This window comes from Pseudopipra pipra, chromosome 28 (assembly GCF_036250125.1).
Source record: "Pseudopipra pipra isolate bDixPip1 chromosome 28, bDixPip1.hap1, whole genome shotgun sequence".
In the NCBI taxonomy this organism is placed as follows: domain Eukaryota; kingdom Metazoa; phylum Chordata; class Aves; order Passeriformes; family Pipridae; genus Pseudopipra; species Pseudopipra pipra.
In genome coordinates this window covers 4144137-4166959 of record NC_087576.1, presented here as the reverse complement: position 1 = coordinate 4166959, position 22823 = coordinate 4144137, and the positions used below count along the sequence as shown (strand labels likewise).

Sequence of the window (22823 nt, the reverse complement as noted above, 5' to 3'; positions counted from 1 at the left end):
TGTGCCCCACCCTCTCCCTCATTGGCCGCTCATGTGGTGGGCGGAGTCTCATTTACATAAATTACAACCCACCCTCCTCTCCTCTCCCTCTTTCCGTGGCTGTTTCCTTCCCCCCTTCCCTTCCCCCCTTCCTCCCCCTCCCCGCCAGTTTCCTCTCCCGCCTTTCCTTCCCCCCGCCCACTTCCCGCGCGATGACGTCACGCGCCCCGCTCATTAGCATGTCATTAGCATGTGACGCGGGAGAGGCGGAAGCGGGGATGGGGCGGTGCGGGGCCGCCCTGCGCCTGGCCCTGGAGGGGAACATCGGTACGGGGGACGGGAGGGTTTGGGGTGTGATGGAGGAGCGGGGGCGGCACAGCCCGGAGCGTCCCGGGGTGCCCCTTAATGGCTGCAGTTAATTAATTGTTATTGCTGGGGGGGGTCGAACCGCGCGTTGCGGGGAGACGGGGTGGGAGCCCCCGGGCTGCCCCTGTGTTTGCTGGGAGTCGGGACAGAGGACCCCTGGGCTCGCCCCGTGGCTCTGGGATGTGGAGCGGGGGTCGCCCGGGCTCACCCTGCGTTCCCGGAGCCGGGATGGGGCAGCGTTCGGGCTCATCCCCGCGTTCCCGGGAGCCCGAGCAGGGCGACACCAGGCTCACCCCACGCTTCTCGGAGCCGGGATGGGGGGACATCCAAGCTCACCCCGTGTTACTGGGATCTGGGACGGGGGACACCCCGGCTCATCCCATGGCCCTGGGATTTGGTGGGGGGAACACCAAGCTCATCCCACGGTCCTGGGAGTCAGAGCAGGGGCACCCCCGGCCTCATCCCATTTTTTCCCAGGAGCTGGGGTGGGGGACAGCCAGGCTCACCCTGTGTTACCAGGACCTTGTGTGTGGGACACCCAGGCTCACCCCACATTCCCAGGAGCTGAGATGGGGGACAGCCAGGCTCAACCTGTGTCACCGTGAGCCAGCACAGGGGACATCCAAGCTCAGCCCACATTCCCAGGAGCCAGGATGGGGGAACACCCAGCTCACCCTGCGTTACTGGGAGCTGGGACGAAGGAACACCCAAACTCACCCCACATCCCAGGAGCCAGGAAGGGATGGACACCCAGGCTCACCCTTCTCTCCTCCCCCCTCCCACAGCCGTGGGGAAATCGACCTTCCTGAAGCTGCTCGGAGCCACCTTCCCGCGATGGCACCTGGTGACAGAGCCCGTGGCACAGTGGCGGAAGGTGCCGGCCGGGGGCACTGCCCAGGTAACAGCAGCTCCAGCTCCAGCCCGGCTCCAGCCCGGCTCCATCCTGGCACCCTGGGGAGGTGGGTGTGGGAGCTCTGCCGTGGGGACACCCCGGAGCTGGGGTGGGAATTTGGCACTGCTGGAAAGGCCCTGGGTCAGTGCATCGCCTCCTCCCGGCCTCAGCTCCCTGGGATCTCTGGAATTCCGTGTTTGGAGATGCCTCTCCCTGTGGTTTTCTCTCTCTCCACCCCCATTTTTGGGCTTTTGGTGTCCCAAAGCCCCTCAATTCCCCAAATCCTCAGCCTGAGCCAGGCCAGGAGCTGTGAGTCCGAATCCCAGCCCCACACTGTGGGTGCCCTGGCCCTCCACCCTCCCCGGGAGGATTTGGGAGGTGGGATGAGCCTGGTCTCCTGTGGTGCTGATTCTCTGCCTCCAGCTCTCGTCCCCAGAACAGAGACATGTTGGTGTGGATGTGTTTGAGTGTCTTGTAGCAAGTCCAGGAGGACATTTCCAGAGGGACCCTCAGTTCCTGGGCAGTTCTACCCGAAGCCAGAGCCAAGGCAAGATCCTGCTCATTAGCAGGTGTCACCTCTGCTCTGGTTGAAAAACAGAGCAGTTTGGAAAACCCTGGGAAGATTGCTGATCCCTGCTCTAGTTGCTAGCCCAGCTTTGTCCCTGGTGGTACGTTGCTAAACCTTTACCATGCACTGGGATGCTTTTAGGGGGCAGCTCAAAGGAGACGTGCTGACCTCTCCAAGTTTTCCTTCCCTTCCTGCTCAATGCAAACTTAATTTGGAGAGGGAACTGGAGGTGGCACAGAGAAGTACTGAAGGTGACTCCATCACTGTTCTGATCACAGGCCGGGTCAGTGGGTGCTGTCCCCTGGCCCCCCTGCCCCAGCACAGCCCGGGGGGTCCGGAGCCACCCCACCCTTGGCAGGGGGAGCAGAGCCACTGGGGCCCCCAGCCCTCATCCCGCAGCTCTCCCTCTGTAGGAATCCACAGGCTCCACCAACCTCCTCCAGATGATGTACCAGGAGCCGGCCCGCTGGTCCTACACCTTCCAGACCTTCTCCTTCATGAGCCGGCTGAAGGCGATGCTGGAGCTGCCCGAGGAGCCCCCTGGGACCCCCCACCCCGTGAGGGTCTTCGAGCGCTCCGTGTACAGCGACAGGTACCCAGAAAATGGGAGGGAGGAGGGAGGAAGGGGCGACAGGTACCCAAAAAATGGGAGGGAGGAGGGATGAAGGGATTAAGTGGGATATGGAGCATCCACAGCAGTTGGGTTGGGAGCCTGGGACCCCCAGGGTGGGCAGAGCCGCCATCCCTGCTGACACCTGGAGCGATGCTTAACTACAGGAATGTGATTCTTGGATAATTTGGGGGGTTCTGTATCCTCTGGATAATTTTTGGGGGGTTCCATCCTCATCTGTGTCTGATGTCTCGTCTACCCCACCCTCACCTGTGTTTGGTGGCAGTGTGAAGCCCTGTGGGTGGTGCTGAGCTCAGTGGGGCTGAACTGTGCTGGACACTGCACAGTCCAGTCCCAAATTAGGGATTTTCGCCCTAATTTAACCACCTGCAATTCCTGATTGGTGGATAAAAGGTGGAAGAATGTCTGTGAAGCCCCCTGGGTGTGGGGATGACTCAGAGATCCTGCTGCCAACAGTCCCCTCTCCCCATCCCTTCCAGGTACATCTTTGCCAAGAACCTCTTTGAGGTTGGGCACCTGAATCCTCTGGAATGGGCCATTTACCAGGACTGGCACGGCTTCCTGCTGCAGCACCTGGGCCCCCGTGCCACCCTCCATGGCTTCCTGTACCTGAGGGCAACCCCACAGGTGGGCGTCTGCGGGAACAGGGATGTGGGAGGCATTTGGATCCACCTGGATATCCCGGCAGGCACCTGGAATTGCCCAAAATGTTGGGATTTAGCCATAAATCGCCCCCCTGGAGGAGCAGGGCTTGCTCCTGTTCCCATGGGAATACTGGTGGGAGTTTTGCTGTGGATTCTGGAGCAGGTTTTGGGGAGAGAGTGCTGCAGCATCTTCTGGGGTCCCTCCCGTGGGAATGTCAGTGGGAGTTTTAATGGGGAGTTTTCTAGAGTGGGTTTTGGGGAGGGAGTGCTGCAACATCTTCTGGGGTCCCTCCCATGGGAATGTTGGTGTTCTGGAATGGATTTTGGGAAGGAAGATCTGAGCATCTTCAGGGCTCCCTCCCATGGGAATGTTGGTGAGAGTTGTACTGTGGAGTTTTCTAGGCAGACTCTGGGGAGAGAGGGCTGAGCATCTTTTGGGATCCCTCCCATGGGAATGTCAGTGGGAGTTTCAATGTGGAGTTTTCCAGAGCTGATTTTGGGGAGGGAGGGCTGAGCGTTTTCTGGGTTCCCTCCCATGGGAATGTTGGTGTTCTAGAATGGATTTTGGGAGGGAGGGCTGAGCATCTTCAGGGGTCGCTCCCATGGTACTGCTTTACCTGATGCCCACATCCCTTCTTTCTCCCGTTAACCTCCCATGTCTCCCGTTAACCTTCTGTTCTCCTGGATCCCCTTAACCTCCCATCTCTCCCATTAACCTCCTCTCTCCCTCTACCCTGTTAACATCCCTCTACCCTGTTAACATCCCTGTTTCCCGGGCGGGCACAGACGTGCCTGGAGCGGCTGCGGCGGCGGGCGCGGAGCGAGGAGGGGGGGATCCAGCTGGGATACCTGGAACAGCTCCATGCCCAGCATGAGCACTGGCTGGTGGACAAGACCACGGAGTGAGTCCCAATCCATCCCTGTCATCCAGCAGGCTCTGGGGTGACCCCCTGATTTGGGGGTTGTTATCTGGGGGGTCTAACCCCTCCTGTCCTCCCCCAGGATCCACTTTGGGGACGTGCAGCGCGTGGCTGTCCTGGTGCTGGACGTGGAGCAGGACTTCGAGCACGACAGGGCCGTGCAGGGGGTGCTCATGGCACAGGTGAGGCGGCACAGCCGGTGCCATCCCGGTGCCCGGAGCACTGAGGGCACCGGTGGAGCCGTGCTGGCCCCAGAGCCTCTGCTTCTGATTTCCAGGGGAAAAATTGTTCCCAACTCCTGGGTCTGAGTTGGTTGAAATCTCAGCCCTCCTGGTGCCATCCCAGTGCCATGATGGTGCCATCCTGATGCCATTCCCTACACCATCCCAGTGCCATGATGGTGTCATCCCAGTGCCATCCCTATACCATCCCGCTGTAATCCCAGTGCCATCCCTACACCATCCCACTGTCATCCCAGTGCCATCTCAGTGCCATCCCTACATCATCCTGCTCTCATCCCAGTGCCATCCCTACACCATCCCGCTGTCATGTCAGTGCCATCCCAGTGCCACCCCTACACCATCCTAGTGCTATCCCAGTGCCATGATGGTGTCATCCCAGTGCCATCCCTACACCATCCTGGTGTCATCCCAGTGCCATCCCTACACCATCCTGGTGTCATCCCAGTGCCATCCCTACACCATCCTGGTGCTATCCCAGTGCCATCCCTTCACCATCCCAGTGCCCCCCTCTCAGCTGGATTCTCCTTGCAGGTGGAGGCCTTTGTGACATCCCTCGGAGCTGATCCCTCACCGTCACATCCCGCTGCTCTCTGAGCACATCCTGGTACCCTCCGGAGCCGGGAAAGGGCATCACCCGCCTGGAGATCCAACACCAAGGACAAGGGACAAATCCTGGTCCCCAACCACCCCCTCAGCCCATTTATTCTGGGGGAGGGGTGGATTTGAACCGCTCTGGGATGGTTTTAAGGCAGATAATCAGAGGCGCGGCCGTGGGATGAGTTTTGGGGTGTCAGGGTGGACTCCCCACGCTCCCCCTGTGCTTGTGGGACCAGCTGTGGCCCTGTGTTTCCCCCCATACTTGGGGGGACATGTGAGACCTGTGATCCCATGTTTGCCCCTGTACTTGGGGGACCAGCTGTGACCCCATAACCCCGTGTTTGACCCCATAACCCCGTGTTTCCCCCCATATCTGGTCACGGTCGTGACTCCTCCCCATCTTTTGGGATCCCCAGCTGGGGATGCTCCATAGGGTGGATTTAATGCACTGGTTAAATTCCCATGGAAAACGATCATGGCTCATGTTTAAGTTTCCCCAACCCCTGTATTTAATTATTTTATAGGTATTCTTTTTCCCTTAAATTAAAGCAAATCAATGTTGACCTTTGTCTGTCTTGAACAGGACGGGGAGGGAGTGGAGGGTTGGGGGGGCTCCAGAGGGGGCTGTGCCATGGAGGGGACATTATTCCCTCAATTTTGGGGTGTTGTGACCCCACAGAGTGAGGGGACAGAGTCCTGGGCTCTCCTGGGTGTGGGCCAGGCTGGGCTGGGCTTGGGGGAAAACTGAGGGGATTTGGTACCTGCTGGGTGGGTTTTGCTGAGAGGGGGCTGAGTCTTTGGGGGGACCCCTAAAGGGGGGTGGGGGATGGTGGGCAGCCCCCCCGGCCTTTAGAGGGGCTGCAGTGGGTGTGTGATCCTACATAAACACAGGGGGGCACCTGCCCTGGGGTAGTGGGGGGGAGGCTCTGGAGTCAGGATCCGGGGAGGGCTGGAGGGGGCTGTGGGGTAGGACATGAGGCAGGAACTGGGGGGCTCTGGGGTAGGGTTTGGAGAGGGAAGAGGGGATTTGAGGGGGAGGATGGGGGGCACAGGAGCCAGGCGGCCACCCCCAGGGTTTCCTCCAGCAACCCCACAATAACACAGAGCAGGACCTGCACAGACCTAACTAATGACCCTACAATAACAGAGTGGGGATGCTGACAAGGACCCACAGCTGACAATCCCACAGTTGTTATTGTAGCCTCATGGCTACGACCCTACAATAACAACCCAGTGCACCCCGACATCCAGCAGCCCCAAAATAACCCAGTGCACCTCCACCTGACAACCCTATAAAAATAACCCTGTGAACCCCACATCCAGCGACCCTACAATAACAACCCAGTGCACCCCCACATCCAGCGACCCTACAACAACAACCTCGTGCCCCCCCACCCGACAACCTCAAAATAACAACCCTGTGCACCCCCACATCCACCGACCCTACAACAACAACCCACTGCCCCCCACCTGACAGCCCTATGAAAACAACCTGCCGCACCCCCACACTCAGCGACCCTACAACAACAACAACTCAGTGCATCCCCACCTGGCAACCCTGTAAAAAAAAACCCCGCAGTGCACATCCACTAACCCCACAGCAAACCTCCGTACAACCCTCCTTCCCAAACCCCCCCGCCCCGCTTCCCCCAGACCCCTCCACCCCCACCAGGACGCTCCCCCGTAACCCCAGAGGGTCTGGGTGCCCCCCAGCCCCAAAGCCTGACGGGGGGGTGCCCGCGGGCGCTGCCCCGGAGCCCCCCGGAGCCCCCCGGAGCCCCGCGGATCCCCCCGGATCCCCCCGGAGCTCCTCGGGGCCCCCCGGATCTCCCCGGATCCTCCCGGAGCTCCTCGGAGCCCCCCGGATCCTCCCGGAGCCCCCCGGAGCCCCTCCGTTCCTCCCGGATCCTCCTGGAGCCCCCCGGGGCTCCTCGGAGCCCCCCGGATCCCCCTGGATCCCCCTGGAGCTCCTCGGACCCTCCCGGAGCCCCCCGGAGCCCCCCGGATCCTCCCGGATCCCCCTGGATCCCCCCGGAGCCCCCCGGATCCCCCTGGATCCCCCCGGAGCCCCCCGGAGCCCCCCGGAGCCCCCCGGATCCCCCCGGATCCTCCCGGAGCCCCCCGGCCGCCCGGCGGGTCCCCCCGAGCGGCGCCTGCAGAACAAAGGAAGCAGCAGAGCAGGAGCAGCAGCACCAACGTGCGGCCCCTCCGCGACACCCTCGGGGTGCGGGGGCACCTCCGGAGCCGCCCCCCGGCCCCGCTTTTCCACCCCCGCCATCCCACCCCGCCGTGCCAGCGCTTTGCCCCGGGGGGAGCCTCCCCCAGCCCCCCGTTCCCAAGGGGGGCCCGGACCCCTTTTTTTCCCGGTAAATCTCTTTCTATATAATTTTTTTTTTTTTGGGGGGGGGTGGTGTTGGTGGAAAGTTGCCGGTGCGCGGCTGAAGTTTGTGCGGCGGCGGGGTGAAGTTGTGAGAAGCCGGCGTGGTTTTGAGGGAGAAGAAAAAAAAAAAAAAAAAGAAGAAGAAATAGGAAAATGGGGTTGGAAAAAATCAAGGGGTGGGATTAAGGGGAGGGGGGCGGTGGGGGGTAGGAGGTGGCAGCACCCCGTTGTGGTGGGGGGGGGTTTGGAGAGAGGAGAGGTGGGGAGTCACAGGGGCCGCCCCCGGGGTGGAATCGCCGTAGGAATTAAAAGTCGGGGTGACTCCGCTCGGCTCTGCCCCCACAGAACAGTCCGGGGTCCCCGGGGAGGGGACACGGTGACGCCGGGATGTCCCTCCTGCCGGGCACCCGGCTCTGCCAGCCCAGTCCGGCCGCCGCGTCCCCCCCGGCCGGGGGGAGCCCCCAAATCTGACGGTCACCCCCCAACTTAGATGGAGAGGCTTTGCTGTGAGGTGAGTGCCCCCGAGCCCCCCATGCCCGTCCCCCTCCTTCCCACACCTTCACCTTTTTGGGGTGACTCGTGGCCTCTTTGCGACGTCACAGTGACTTGGAGGGGGGGGCTTGTCGGGATGGGCAGGGAAAGCCCCTTCTTGGTTGGTTGATGGGTTTATTTTTTTAAGGGTATTTCCCTGAGAAATGGGACTTTCTGCTGCCTTAAAAGTCGCTTTGATGTTTCAACCTCCACCCCCCCCCCAAAAAAATCTCAGCTCATCCCTGGGGCGTTCCCAGAACACCGCCGTGGGATGTGCAGGACAAAACCCACCTTTACACTGAATTTCTTGGAATTTCTTGATATAAAAGAGCAAAATGTTGCGTGAAACCCGCCCAGGAGCCATCAGGGGGTCCTCCAAAAAGCAGGGGGTGGCAGGGGGGGGAGAGCAGAGCCGTGCCCGAGGGGAGCATCACCGAGCTAACAAGTCTTGGCATTTTCTCCACCAAAAATTCCAACGCCTTCCAACGCCGGTTTTACCGGCCAGGGTGGTTGGAACTGGGATCTCTCAATTCTGTGCCCGTCATGCCCACGCAGGAGACATGGAGAAGGGGGGGGCTGCTCCAGCTGTGGGGTCTGCAGCTGGAGAGGTGGGAGGGAGGAACATCTGCTCGAGGGTTGATTTTTGGCGCTTTGCCACCCCAAAATTTGCTGCTGCCTGGCTTTCCGGGGGTGTTGCGGGGTTTGAGCCTTGCGCCTCTGAGCTGTGTCCGACAGGTTTTTCCCTTGGGATGGTGGGATGGGGCGGTGGGGACACGGAGACAGGTGGCTCGGCTGGCATTTGGCACATGGCAGGGCCAGGGAAAGACTTTGCCCTTGGCAAAGCGCCAGTGAACGCGGCCGGTGGTGAGGGTTTGTCCAGGACACTTTTCCATGGAGTGTGTGCTAAAGAAGGTGATTTATAAGGATGTTGCCGGAGCTGGGGCTGGCAGTGGTGGGATCCCCCTGGGAATCAAAGTGCCAGTGGGTCCCTGCCTGCTCCAGGCTGGTCCTGGCGGTGCCGGCAGCCGAGCGAGGGGTGTGTCACGATTCCCACGTCCCGGCGCCTTTCCTGGGGTGGTTTGGCAGACGGAGCTGGCCGGGCTGCCAGCCCCTTCCCAGCACCAGTTCCACCAGTTCCTCCGGCTCAGCTGGGCCCGGGAAAACTGGCATCTCCCCTTGCACCTCCATCGCTGCAGCCGAGCTCCTGCAACCTCCCTTGGGGTCCAGTTCCGTGCATCCCCATCCAGAGGGTTTGGGAGAGGAGGAGGAGGGAAGATATCAGAGGTCAAGGTTTTGCTTTGCTCCCCATCCTGTGACACTACTGGACCCTCTCCTGCCCTCCCAGGCGGCTCTGGATGCCTTTTCCATTTGCATAACTAATTAACATATTGAGAACCCTCTCATTAATTCCATGGAATACCCGGCAGAGCCTCAAGAGCTGCCGGTGTCTGCCCAAACCGCCTCGCAAAGGCCGGGGCTGCCAGGGGGGAGGGTGCTCCGACCCATCTCCCTGAGCTCTGAGGGGACAAACCTGAAATAAACCCCAAAGAAAACTCTATTCCTGGCAGGAATGGTCACACCAGACCCCCAAAACCCCTTTTTGGAGGGTGATGGGACGGGATGCTGCTCATCCCTGGTGCATTCCCAGCGTTGGGAAATGAACAACTCAGCCTGGAGCTGGCAGGCTGTCTCTGGGCCGAACACTGGAGATTAGGGATAATCTCATTTAAAGCATTACTAATAAAAGTTACTAAATTCGTCTGTCTTGAGGGGTTTCCCTGGAGGCTTGAGGTGGGATTTTTTTTTCCTCCAGCCTGAAATTGCCCCAAAACATGTCTGACACCTCCAAAAAAAGCATGGGGGTGACGGGTGGGATGAAGGGTCAGCTGGGGTTTGGCTTGTTTCTGTCCGGCGCATCCCAGTGTCACCTGCAGGACATCACCCTGGATGGTCCCGGATAATCTGGAGCGGTGCCTTCGTCTCCATGTCTTTGTTGGGAATATTTCAGCTCTGGGCTGCGACGGGAACAGCTAAAATTACTCAGGAGCAAACCCCATGGATGGTCGGGCTGGAGGAGGAGGGTGGGAGGAAAGAGGCGCCTGCCGGAATGAAATCCCTGCCGTGGGCTTGGCAGGGACTTGTTGCACGACAGAGCCGAGCTGGGCCGGGAAAAGGAGTGTTGCAGCCATCATGCCAGGCTGGAAATTTGGGGAAAACCAGTTCCCAGCATCAGTTTATCCTATTTATTCCCGTGGGAGCCGTGTTGCTCGGAGCAAAGGTCGGATCCCGGAGGGCTCCGGCTTTGCAAGAGAGCTCTCAGCTCACGTGTGGCCTTTTTGGGAAGAGATGAGCTCCAGGGAACGTCTCAGGGATGGGGATGTTGGGACTGTGCTTGTGTTTTCCACCTGGATTTGGGATCTGGTTTATCCGTCCCGCTGTGCTTTACACAGGCTCTGGGATTGCTCCTTCTGCCGCAAATCCCCTTGGAAAACAGTTTGCATCGGGATGCTCCTGGGAAACCTTTGGGAATTTTCAATTTGTAGCAGTTTTGCCAGCAATTTCGCCAGGAGTAGGCTTGGAAAACTCCGAGCATTCCTGGAGCATCACCTGGATGGGTAGTTTTTGGGGAATTCACTTTCCCATTCCACTTTTTCCTTCTCCCCCCCTACTAAATATTCCTGTGCATCCAGACAAGGGTTGGAAAAGCCGGAGCTGATCCCACTGGGACTGTTTCAAGGATCCAGCCCTGGTTTAACCCTTTCACCAGCCCATTCTCACCACTTTTCCCGTGGGAAAACATCCCCACTCCCCCTTTTCTTCACTGGGGTCTGGATTTTAGGGAGAAGGGGGCAGATGGATGAAGATTCTTTGGAGGAGGAATTTAAATGTTGCAAAGCTCTAATGTCCCCAAATCGACAAGGGACCCAAATTAATGATGTCCCCAAACTGATGAGGGCCTGAAATTAATGATGTCCTTAAATTATTGATGTCCCCAAATTATCAATGACCCCAAATGAACCCCACCAAATCAACGTACCCAAATTAACAAGGGTGCCAGGGGTTTAATGTCAGGAAAATATGTGTCCCTCCCATGTCCCCCCCACATCTCCCCCGTGTCCCCCCCGGTCTCCCCTCTCATGTCCCCCCGTGCTCCCCCTCTTTTCCCCCCGTGTCCCTCCTCCTGTCCCCTCCTTTTGTGCCCCTCATGTTCCCCCTCATGATGCCTCAGTTTCCTGGAGGAATATCACACCCATGACCAGGGTTTGGGGGTCCTGTTACCCCATTTTTTGGGGGGTGGGGGTCACATGTCCATGTCCCTCTTGCGTCCCCCTCGTGTTCCCCCTGTGTCCCCCCCATGTCCATCGCTGTGTCCCCTCCTTGATGCCTCAGTTTCCCAGGGGACAATCACACACATGACCAGGGTTTGAAGGTCCTGTTACCCCATTTTTTGGGGTGCGGGGGGTTGCATGTCCCCGCTATGTCTGTACTCCCCGTATTCCCCCCTCGTGTCCCCCTCAGTTTCCCAGGGGACAATCGCACACATGACCTGGGTTTGGAGGTCCTGTTACCCCATTTTTTGGGAGTGGTGGTCGTGTGTCCATGTCTTTGTCCGTGTCCCCCTTGTGTCCCTCCCATGTCCCCCCTCGTGTCACCCTGTGTCCTCCTCTGTGTTCCCCCTGTGTCCCACTCTTGCTCCCCCCATCATGCCTCAGTTTCCCGGGCGACATGACTGGGGTTTGGGGGCCCTGTTACCCCATTTTTTGGGGGGCGGGGGGTCGCGTGTACCCCCTGTGTCTGTGTCCCCCTCATGTCTCCCTGTGTCCCCTCGTGTCCTCCTCTGTGTTCCTCCTGTGATCCCCCCGTGATGCCTCAGTTACCCGGGGGGCAACGATCTGGGTTTGGGGGTCCTGTTACCCCATTTCTCTGGGGGATGAGGGGGTCGTGTGTCCCCGCCGTGCTCGTGCCCCCCTCACGTCCCCCCCCTGCGCCCCCCGTGGTCCCCCCCACAGCCCCGCTCCTGCGCAGCGGAGGGAGCGGGCGGGCGGTGCCACTGCGTGGGGAGGGGGGGGGCTGCGCGTGGGGGGGAAAGAGGAGGAGGAGGAGGAGGAGGAAGAAGGAGGAGGAGGAAGGAGCGAAGAGGAGGAGGGGGAGGAAGGAGGAGGAGGAGGAGGAGAGGGGGAGAGCAGGGATGCGGCGCCCATTCCCCCCCCCGGCTGCGGCGGGGCGGCGGTGAGGGAGCGCGGCGGAGAGGGAGACAAGATGGCTTCCTCCTGAGGGCCGGCGCCGAGCGGGGCCGGCGGGGGCTGCGGGGGCAGCGCGGGGGCCGCGGCGAGGTAAGAGCACCCCTTCCCTTCCAAAAAAACACCCCTCTCCGCACCCCCAAAACACCCCCTCAAACAAAAATACCCCCTCTCGGGGCATGCGGGGCGGTGCGGGTGAGGTTAAAGCCCACCCCCACCCCCCCACACCGGTGTTGGCGGCCCCGCGGGGCCGCGAGGACAAAGCGGCGGGGCCGGGGGACACTCACGGCCCTACCCCCCCTTTGGGGCTGTTTTCCTTCTTTTATCCCTTTTCCTTCCCCTGCAGCATCGCTTCGTGGGGGGGGGGGACGGATGGAGACGGGAGGGGGATAAGCCCTAAGGTGCCCCCCCCTCCCATTTGCATTACCCCACATGCTTGTGGCCTGTATTAATTATTGTTATTTATTAACCGATGCCGCCCATCGCCGAAATGTGCTGAGCTCAGAGGTGATGATGCGAAACAAGGGCGATGAGGCTCCCCGCTGCGTGACGTCACCCTGACGTCACCGTGCTGGTGGCAGCTGTCACATCCCTCGCCGTGACGAGGACTCGGGGTCCGGCGCGGGCACCCCCCGCTTTCCGTCACCGGGATGGAGGTGGGCAGCAAAACCGGCTCGTCCTCCTCGGCAGGGTCTCATTCACCCGCCGAGCCCGCACCTTGGCTCGTCCCGGTGCCACGAGCGGTGGTTTGGTGGCAGACAGGGACACCACCGCCGCCGAAGGGACCATCGCCGAGGTCAAGCGTTGTCAAAACGCGTGGCCGAAGTTTGGAGTCGGCGGTGAGGACCGGCCCCGGCACCACGTGTTCCGTGGGGATCCGGGGATGCTGAACATCTCTCGCACCCGCGTTGCGCCCGCCAACGCTGGAGCTGCCTCCGGTGCTTTGGGAAAAAGAGAGAAACCCTAGAGCCCCACGGCAGGTGCCGGGGTGGTTGGTGGATGGTGGGTGCTGGGGTGTGCTGAGCGTCGCCGAGGTTGCATCATGCTGGGAAGGGCCGGGAGCAGAGTCCTCTGGGGTCAGGTTGTTATGGGGGCCCATAAACGAGCCCTGCTCGTGGCCTTTGGCACCTCGTTAGCCCTGAGGAGGTTTGTTTTTCGAGATTGCCGACATGGACTCTCCATCGCAGGTAATCCGGGGGGGGAGGTGGCTCTGAGGAGGAGGCAGTGGGGTCTGGGAGAAGGCAAAATGTGTGGCCCCCCAAGATTTTGGCCTTTCGTGGTGCGGTTTTGCTGGCCCCACTGGGAGTGGGGATGGCGAAGCGGTGGCGTGGTGGCTCTGGGATGTGTAGTTGTTCTACGGGTCTGCGTCCCAAAGAGCCTTTCCTGGGGTGTCCCTGGCACTGCTGGCACGCTGGGAGTGAGCTGTCCCTGGTCCCCTGTCTGCATGTGCTGAGGTCCCTAATCCTTGTCCCCATGTCACTGGGGGTCCCGGTCTCCTGTCTGCATGTGCTGAAGTCCCCAGTCCGTGTTCCCATGACATCAGGGTCCTCAATCCCTTTTCTGCATGTGCTGAAGTCCCTAATCTTTGTCCCCATGGCACCAGCGTCCCCAGTCCCCTCCCTGCATGTGCTGGGGTCTGCAGCCCCTGTCCCCATGGCATCAGGGTCCCCAGCCCACGTGTGCCAGGGTGCCCGGTCCCCATCCCTATGGCACTGTGCATATGTTGGGGTCCCTAGTCCCTGTCCCCATGCCATTAGGATATTTGGACTCCTTCCTGCATGTGCCAGGGTTCCCAGTCCCCATTCCCTTGTGATCAGGGTCCCTCCCTGTGTATGGTGCCTATCCATGTGGTATCGGGGCCCTCGGTCCCTGTGTGTGCCCTGTGCGTGCCCTGTGCGTGTCCCTGTTCCCATGGCATTGGCGTTCCCATGTGCCGGAGTTTCCTGGTCCCCATCCCCACTGCACCAGGGTCCTTGGTCCCCTGCTTGTCCCAGTGTCCCCATCCCCATGGCAGCCGTGTCCCTTGTCCCCCACCTGTGCACACTGGGGTCCCTGCTCCTTGTTTCTGCAGCCTCGCTGTCCCTGTTCCCTCCCCGCATCTTCAGAGCTCCCTTGTCCCCATTTCTATGCCATCGGAATCTCCAATATCTTTCCTGCATGTTCAGGAGTCCCAAATCCTCTGCCTGCATGTGCAGGGTCCCCTCTCCCCATTCCCATGGGATTGCCAGTCCCCTCCATGCATGTGCAGGGTCCCTTGTCCCCGTTCCCATCCCACTGGGTCCGCAATCCCATGCCATTGGGGTCCCCAGGTCCCTCCATGCATGTGCAAGATTTCTAGTCCCCATTCCCATGCCATTGGGGTTTCCAGTCTCCTCCTTGCATGTGCAGGGTCCCTTTTCCTTGTCCCTGGACATTGGGTCCTCAGACCCCTGCCTCCATGTGCCAGCTTTCCCTGCCCCCATTCTGATGGCAGTGGGGTCCCCCTTCCCTGCTCCCTCCGTGTCCCTCACTCCAGGGAGGCAGAGAGCCTTCCCAGTAGGATGACAACGCTGAAACACACCGTGCCCATCCCCTGGCTGTCCCCACTGGACTGGGATGAGGCCGGGATGGCCCCCAAACCCAGCCCCACTGCGAGACCCCCTGTCCCCTGCTGTGCCAGCGCGTTAATCCCGTTCCTGGAGCTCTGTGCAAGAGGGTGCCAGACTATTTTTGAGGATGAAAGAGCTGTTTTTATTTCTCCCCCCGCTCCCCGGGCCAGCATCCAAGGGGAGATGAAATGAAACGGGAAGAGGCTGGAGGTGAAACAGCTGCGCTCAGCCCCGTCCCCACTCTACATCTGCCCGCCACACCACCGCCAGTGCCGATTTGCTCCTGTGTCCCAGGGCCAAAATCCCCTTTTCCCGGGAGCTCGGCAGCGGCTGAACGGGGATTTGCAGGAAGGGTTGTCGGAGGGAGCCGTGTCGTGGGGACAATGCCGTGCATTTGTTTGCTACAGCTAAAATGGCAGTTCTGAAGGGGGAAAAAAAGCGAGAGAGCCAAGTGCTTCTGCACATCCAGTCGCCGCATCTTTTGATTAAATGAGATTTTGCTGTCGAAGGGGGGAGCTGGGGACCACGAGCTCCAGAGCCTGCAGTTCCCAGTGCAGCCAAATGAGGGGAAAAAAACCCTGTGAGCCACCCCAAGCCCTGAAAATGCTGTAAAAAACCCAAATGGGTCGGAGCGAGTTGTGATCGCTGCAGGTGTCACCGCGGGGGCGGGATGGGTGTGATGGCTGTGATGGATGGAGGGGTTGTCACCACAGGGCTGGTGGCACTGCCCTGCTCATCACAGCCCCGATTCCCAGCCTGGAAAAACATGGAAAGGATGAAGCAGCATCCTGGGAGCTGCAGCAGGAGGTGCTGGGGTGCAGAACGGGGATAAGGAGTGGCAGGGTGAGGGGCTCTGAAGACCCTGAGCCTCTCAGAGCCCGGTGGTGTTGCAGTCAAAGCCTCTGCACTTCAGGCCGTTGTGTTGGAGCTGCTGCAGTTAAAGCCCTCCCGCTTAAATCCCCGCCAGTTAACGCCACTGCAATTAAAGCCCTGGCACTTAATTAGCACCAGCTCTCGTAGCAGTGCCGGCTTCTTCGGCTTCTTCGAGTGCCTCCGGGAGCCTCCCTCCTTGGGGTGGTTGGTGCTGGAGCACGCTGGGATCGTGCTGCTTGTCCTCGGGATCACACTGGGAGCACACTGGCATCACTGCCTGCCCTCCAGAGCACACTGGGAGCACACTGGGAGCACACTGGGATCACACTGCTTGTCCTATGGAGCACACTGGGAGCGCACTGCCTGCTTGTCTGGATTGCACTGGAAGCACACTGGGATCGCACTGGAAGCACACTGGGATCGCACTGGAAGCACACTGGGATCGCACTGAAGCAAACTGGGAATACACTGCCTGCCCTCTGGACCAGACTGGGAGAACAGTGCCTGTCCTCTGGAGCATACTGGTAGCACGCTGCCTGCCCTCTGGAAAACACTGCCTGCCCTCTGGAGCACACCTGGGATCACACTGCCTGCCCTCTGGAGCAGACTGGGAGCACACTGCCTGCCCTCTGGAAAATGCTGCCTGCGCTCTGGAGCACACTGGGAGCATACTGGGAGCACACTGCCTTCTCTCTGGAGCACACTGGCATCACACTGCCTGCCCTCCAGAGCAGTCTTCTGGTCCTTCAGACCACATTCCCTGCCCTCCAGAGCACTCTTCCTGCCCTCCAGAGCACATTCCCTGCCCTGCAGGCAGGCTCCCTGCCCTCCAGACCACGCTGCCTGCCCGCACATGGCTTTTTTTAGGTTTACAAACACAAGGGCCCCGTGCACGCGCCGCTTCCCCCCCTCCTTGCCGTGAGTCACCAGCCCTGTCACCGGGCCGGGGAAGCCGGAGGCGGTGGCGCTTTCCCCGCGGTGCCGATGACCCGAGCGAGGGGGAAAAAAGGCACAATCACACTTTGTTTTTCTCTTCTTTCATCATTCCTGTTCCTCTTCTGGGAGGAAATGGGTGCTGGGTGGTGCTGAACGAGGTGTTTTCAGAGAGGACCCTGGCACTGGTGGGAAGGTGGGAGAGTTTAAATGCCCCCGACTTCCCTGGCTCCCTCACCCTTTGTCGGCTGGGTTTCCTTGGATTCGAGGTGATGCCAATCGCTGTGGTTTTGGGAATGGGTGAGATTTTAGCAGGGAGAGGCCGGTGAGATCCCAAAACATTGGCAGAGGTGCTGGCAAAAGCCTCCCAGCAGTGGTGGTGAGCGTGGCGATGCCAAAGCCCCCGCGCTGAGCTCATCGTGGAGCCGGTTGGCGTTGGGGCTGAGGTGGCTGCGGTGACTCAGCAGTGCCGGTGCTGACTCAGCGGCTCCAGCCCCCAGGGAGGCAGCGGGATAGCGGGAGAGCTTGAAATTTTTGGGTAGAAAAAGGGCTATTTTTGATCCGGCGCGCTGCAGAGTTGCTGATGCTGAGCTGGTGTTTTCCACCCTGCGCTCCTTCCTCTGGCTTGGGAAAAGGGATTTCATGCAGAGGGGTCACGTCTCCCACCTGCCACAAGGTGCTTTTCCCTGTGGGGAATGGGTCATGGTGGTGAAACCAGCTCCGGGTTTGGCAGAGGCGGCGTTTTCCCTGCTCCCAGATGGGGCAGGGCTCGGCTCCCACTCGTCTCCCGGCTGCTGCCCGCCGGCCCTCCTGCCGCCGACTTGCCCGTGCTTGCCAGGTGGGAGGGCGGCGGCACACGCGGTTCTCTCCTCCTCCTGCTGCTGTGCCGAAGGTCGGGCGAGTGGCACCGCGGTGTCGGCGTGAGGATCCCCACGTCCCAGGGAGGGGGGCACTGCAGCATCCCCCAGGTATGACGGGATAGGGATGACCTGGAGGGAAGCTGAGCACCCTTGGGTGCTGGGTGGCACATCGTTGATGTGGAGGACCGGGAGGGTGCAGGGACCCTTCCCCTGCTTGACCTGGGGGGCAAAGGCTTGAAAATTGGGGCGTTTGGTCAGCACAGGAGTGTGGGGCAGATTTCCATCCTGCTTTCCAAAATCGGGCTTTTCCCACCTGGTTTGCAATGCAGAGCAGTTGGCATGGTGGGAATGTCCCCACTGGGGGCTGTGGGGGTGCCGGGAGCAGACTGAACCTGGTCCCACAGGGAGTGCTGGCAGTGGGGGTGGGAAATCAGGCCCAGCCCCGCAGGGGCGACTGGAGTGGGACGGGAAATGCTGCTGGGTGGGAGGCGAGGAGAGGCCCCTTCCTTCCCCTCCCCTTCCCTCTTCCTTCCTGACTCCTTCCTCCCTCTCCCTGCCCCCTTCCTACATACCTCCTTCCCATTCTTCCCCTTGTTTCCCTTCCCATCCCCATCTTCATCTTCTTCCCCTTCTCCTCCTTCCCCATCCCATTTCTCTGCTTCCTTCTCCCCTTTCTCCCCTTCTTCCCCTTTCTCCCCATTTCTTTCCATCCCCTTCTTCTCCTTCCCCGTTTCCATCTTCCCCTTCCTTTTACCTTCCCCTTCTTCACCTAGTCCTTTTGCTTCTCCTTTTCCTTCATATCCTTCCCCTTCATCTCCTTCCTTTTCACCCTAATCTCCTTCCCTTTCCACTGCTCCTTCCTCTTCCTCCTCCTCTTCCCCTTCCTCTTCTTCCTCTTCCCCTTCCTCCCTATGTTCCTCTTCCATTTCTTCCCTTTCCCCTTCCTCTTCCCCTTCTTCCCACCCTCCTTCCCCTTCCCCACGGACAGAGCAGGCACAGCGATCTGGCCGTGCCGCGCCGGCCCCGATGCCAATCCGGGAGCGCCGGCACGAGAGGCTCCAGCTGTGTTTGAGGAAAAAACCGCTCCAAGGAACAAAAATAGTGCCGTGGGTTTTTTTTTTCCTCCTCCTTTTCCCTTTCAAGAGCTCAGCTCCCTCCCTGTCCGCCCGGAGCCGGCAGCCTGACGCGGCTCCGAGCTGTGCCAAGCCTTTCCAGCCTTTCCTCCTGCCCGTGCCAACTGGCGGCTCCCGGCTCGGCTCCGCGCTGCGGTGGGAATGTGCCGCGGTGGGAACACACGCCGTGGCTTGGCTGAGCCATCCTGCTTCCCAAAAACTGCTCTGGTGGGAGCATCCACTGGGGCAGCGCTCGCTGAGCTTCCCTGCTCCAGACATCCCTGCTCTAAGTGTCCCTGCTCCAGACATCCCTGCTCTAAGTGTCCCTGCTCCAAACATCCCTGCTCCGAGTGTCCTGACCCCAGACATCCCTGCTCTAAGTGTCCCTGCTCCAGACATCCCTGCTCTAAGTGTCCCTGCTCCAAACATCCCTGCTCCGAGTGTCCTGACCCCAGACATCCCTGCTCTAAGTGTCCCTGCTCCAGACATCCCTGCTCTGAGTGTCCTGACCCCAGACATCCTCACCTGAACATGCCCACTCTGAGCATCCCACTCCAAACATTCCAACGCCAAGCATTTCCTCACCGAGCATTCCTGCCTCAAATATCCCCTCACTGAGCATTCCCAACCCCAAGATCCCTGCCCCAAGCATTCCAACCCCAAACGTTCCCTTACTGAGCGTTCCCGCCCCAAATTCCCCTTGCTGAGCATTCCTCATCCCAAGCATCCCCACTCCAAGCATCCCAACCCCAAGCATCCCCACTCTGAGTGTTCCCACCCTGATTAACATTCGAACCCCAAGCATCCTGCTCCCAAGCATCCCTTCCAAAAGGGAAAACACTTTTCCTGGAGGAAACAAGGAAGATGGAGGTGGGAATAAATTTTTTCCGCCTGGAAAAAGATCCCCCACATCCCTCAGAACGTGCAGGAGCTGGGAGTGGGATTGTATCGTGTTCAACTGGCTCAGTGAGAAGGAAAAAGGGGTGGGAATAGTTGCTCCAGCACCATCCAGAGAGGGATCACAGCCATGGAGGTCCCTGAAAGTGCTCCCGGGGCTGGAGCAAAGCAGAGCCGGGCTCCCCGCGGCGTAAATCAGCTCAGCTCCCTCGGCATCACCACTATTCCGGCTTTTCTCCAGGCTAAATGAGGACAGGAGTGAGCGGCTCAGCCCCAGCACCGGGGTCAGCCGGGGCCATGGAAACAGCTTGGAAAACAAGGCGGGAGAGGCAGCGGTGGCTGCCTGCGGCGGGGGGAGGCAGCGGGCCCACGGGTGGGTACCCGGCCGGGGGGAGCCGGGGGGAGCCGGGGGCATCGCTGCTCCCACTGGGTGCTCAGGCTTCCCACATTTCCTTGGGTTTCCGTTTTCACGGGCGTCGAGCGTGAATTTAGGTCATTCAGCTCCTCTCCGGTCTCCTCCCACCGACGCTGGGAGGCTGTGGCAGTGGTTTGGGGTTGGGAAGGGGTTTCCCATGTCTTGGGGTCTGGTGATTTGAAGTGGTGCCCCCCTGGAGCGTCGATCCCGGCGCGGAGCGTGCGTGTGATTCCAGCAGCATTCCCTTCTCGTCAGATCCCTTCGGTGGCACCGCCTGGGTGGGTTGTTACTGTAGGGCCTCGGGACGCTCGGAGATTCTGTGGGATTCTCCAGGATTCTCCGGGCTTCCCCCACGGTGCCCCCAACCCGCCATCCCGGCGGAGGATCCCCCGGGGTTGTTGCCAGAGGAGGAAAACCGCAGTGGGATGCCGGGGCTGGCCAGGCTCCACCGGAGCGGGGCCGGCAGCCAAAGGAGCTCTTGGCCGGCCCGTGCCGGCACTGGCAGTGGCTCCCGCTGACCTCTGGAGCTCCCGACCGTGCCCTCGCCGCAGCCCCGGCACACGGTGCCCTGTGACCCCCCCAGTGCCACTGGGAACACCTTGGCATTCCCACCAGCCTTCCCCCGACTCCCAAATCGCGCTTTAAATCAAATCAGGCGTTTTTCCCAGCGGCGCTTTCCGAGCCGCTTTGTGTGCACCGAGTTCATCCGTTCTCTGCAGCTCTGGACAAGGGCTTTAATAAATCTCCAACGTATTAATTTTGGGAATTTTCAGGGTCCTGGTGGAGGGAATATGTATTTTGGGAGTGAAGGATTTAAGCCTGTTTCCCTGTGGGTTTTGGATGGGTTTAGTTCGGGTTTCCTACAGCCCAGAAAGGAGGTGGAAAGGAATAATTTGAAAAAGAGGGAGGAAAAGGAAAAATAAGGAGGGGAAAGAGGGTTTGGAACAGCTTGGGCTGTTGGAAGGATGGATGGATGGATGGATGGATGGATGGATGGATGGATGGATGTCCCCGTGGGATTCAGCTCATCCCCTGGTTTTTGGGTCAGTTTGGGGCTGCTTTGAGATTTGGATGTACAGAACTGGGAGATATTCAGGTTCCTGGCCATATAGGGCTGTTGCACGGATAGGTTGCTGGATATATAGGACTTGGGAATTCAGGGTTACTGAGTGTTTAGGGGTGCTGCATATATGGGATTGTGGGATATATGTGTTGCTGGATGAAATGAGTTGCTGGATATGTCGGGTCACTGGATGTGCGGGTTGCTGGATGTATAAGATTGGTGATTATACAGGAATCCTGGATATATAGGGCTGCTGGATAGATGGGGTTGCTGGATGTGTAGAGTTGCTGGATATATGAACTGCTGGCCATATAGGGTTGTTGGGTGTATAGGTCCCAAGATTTGGTATATAGAACTTGGATATTTAGGGCTGCTGAGTGTTTAGGGTTGCTGGATTATAGGTCTGCTGGATATATGGGATTGTGGAGTATATAAGGTGCTGAATATATAAACTACTGAATATTATTTGTTGCTGGATGTATAGGATTACTGGATATGCAGGTTGCTGGATGTATAAGATTACTGATTATAGAGGGCTGCTGGATGTATGAGGTTGTTGGATATACAGGTTTTTGGTTGTATAGGGTTGCTGGATATATAAGATTGCTGAATACATGGATTGCTGGATATCTGGGTCAGTGGATCTATAGGCAGTGGGATCTATATGACAGATGTATAGAGGAGTAGGCTCTATGGGGCTGCAGGATCTATAAGGGAGCAGGATCTATAGGGCAGTGGAATCTATAGGACAGCAGGATCTATAGGGCAGTGGGATCTATAGGATAGCAGGATCTATAGGGCACAGAACAGTGGGATCTATAGGGGAGCAGGATCTATAGGGCAGTGGGATCTATAGGGCAGCAGGATCTGTAGGGCAGTGGGATCTATAGGATAGCAGGATCTATAGGGCACAGAACAGTGGGATCTATAGGGCAGCAGGATCTATAGGGTAGCGGGATCTATAGAGCAGCAGGATCTGTAGGGCAGCGGGTTCTATAGGGGAGCAGGATCTATAGGGCAGTGGAATCTATAGGACAGCGGGATCTATAGGGCAGCAGGATCTATAGGACAGCAGGATCTATAGGGCAGCGGGATCTATAGGGCAGCAGGATCTATAGGACAGCAGGATCTATAGGGCAGCAGGATCTATAGGACAGCAGGATCTATAGGGCAGTGGAATCTATAGGACAGCAGGATCTATAGGGCAGTGGAATCTATAGGACAGCAGGATCTATAGGGCAGCGGGATCTATAGGGGCACCATTCCCGGCTGCAGCAGCTGGAGCCGTACTGGTCCCTCCTCGCCGACTCCGGGGTCGGGGTCCCCCCGCACCCGCGGGGCTGTTCCGGGGGCCCGGCGCAGGCGGGGGCGGCGGGGCTGTGGCGGGCCCTGCACTGTCGGTCCGTCTGTCCGTCCCTCGCTCCCTCCATCCCCGCATCCCTCCATCCATCCCTACGTGCGCGCCGCGCCGGCACTAATGGCTCCTCCAGCTGCCTTGGCAGGGGGCGGGGAGGGCCGGGGCGGCTGCGGCTCCAACAACCCGCTGCGGGCCCTCTTTGCTGCCCGGCCGGGCCCGCGTCGCCTTCGCCTTCGCCTCCCGCCCCGCACACGTAAGTGCCGTCCGGGCAGCGCCGGCCCCGCACCGGCCCCGCGCCCCCGCCGCGCTCCCGGCGCTCGCTGCCTTCCCTACAGACGGCTCCCGACTATTCCCAGGGAGCGCAGCCCGGGCTGGAAACCCTCCAAGCCAGGCTCTGCCTGTGTGGTTATTTTCTTTTTTATTTTTTTTCTTCCCTTCCTTCCCTCTGTTTAAGGCATTTAAACAGGGGAAAAATAAAAAAAAAGAGGAAAAATAGATTAAAATAAAAATAAGTGTTTTCGTCCTCAGGGGGATTTTCCCCCCTTTTATAGAAGGGGCCGTGCAGGACCAGCTGAATTAATCCAAACCAAAGCGCTTGGTTTTATCTTTATTTTAATTTATTCCCCCCCCTCCTTCAGCCCCAGCCCCCTCCACAGCTTTTATCCTTTCCCGGGCTGAATGGGAGGAGGTTTGGGCAGGCAGCACTTTTTCCAGGGTAAAGGGGCTAAATAGGT

At 59.5% G+C, this 22823-nt stretch overlaps 3 protein-coding genes across 5 annotated transcripts in view; 2 read left to right on the top strand and 1 right to left on the bottom strand.

Annotated features, from left to right (window-relative positions):
* The window catches only part of PRNP (prion protein (Kanno blood group)), an 88711-nt gene that overhangs the window by 62518 nt on the left and 3370 nt on the right, over positions 1 to 22823 (bottom strand). The gene's annotated exons all lie outside the window — the stretch shown is intronic.
* DGUOK (deoxyguanosine kinase) lies at positions 200 to 5402 on the top strand. Of its 3 annotated transcripts, none has more exons than XM_064637710.1 (7): positions 200 to 306; positions 1131 to 1243; positions 2219 to 2397; positions 2916 to 3063; positions 3867 to 3982; positions 4083 to 4182; positions 4774 to 5402. In XM_064637710.1, exons 1-7 carry the CDS (start codon positions 219 to 221, stop codon positions 4834 to 4836), a joined length of 807 nt encoding a protein of 268 aa, XP_064493780.1. In that variant the 5' UTR covers positions 200 to 218; the 3' UTR covers positions 4837 to 5402. The 3 variants fall into 3 exon arrangements, with proteins under 3 accessions (XP_064493780.1, XP_064493781.1, XP_064493782.1); XM_064637711.1 differs by having other exon boundaries at positions 255 to 306; positions 865 to 1243; XM_064637712.1 differs by lacking the exons at positions 200 to 306; positions 1131 to 1243 and adding an exon at positions 1244 to 1304.
* The window catches only part of TET3 (tet methylcytosine dioxygenase 3), a 32192-nt gene continuing 21370 nt past the window's right edge, over positions 12002 to 22823 (top strand). The window contains exon 1 of the mRNA XM_064638162.1: positions 12002 to 12084. The gene's annotated coding sequence lies outside the window, so the exon portion shown is untranslated. The remainder of the gene's footprint in view (positions 12085 to 22823) is intronic.

What these genes read in the sequence shown, in the direction of transcription:
- DGUOK (XM_064637710.1), top strand. Translation starts at nt 219, where the DNA reads ATGTCATTAGCATGTGACGCGGGAGAGGCGGAAGCGGGGATGGGGCGG. An exon ending in GGCCCTGGAGGGGAACATCG is followed by an intron (nt 307 to 1,130) that starts GTACGGGGGACG and finishes CCCCTCCCACAG; the next exon opens with CCGTGGGGAAATCGACCTTC. An exon ending in CTGGTGGACAAGACCACGGA is followed by an intron (nt 3,983 to 4,082) that starts GTGAGTCCCAAT and finishes GTCCTCCCCCAG; the next exon opens with GATCCACTTTGGGGACGTGC.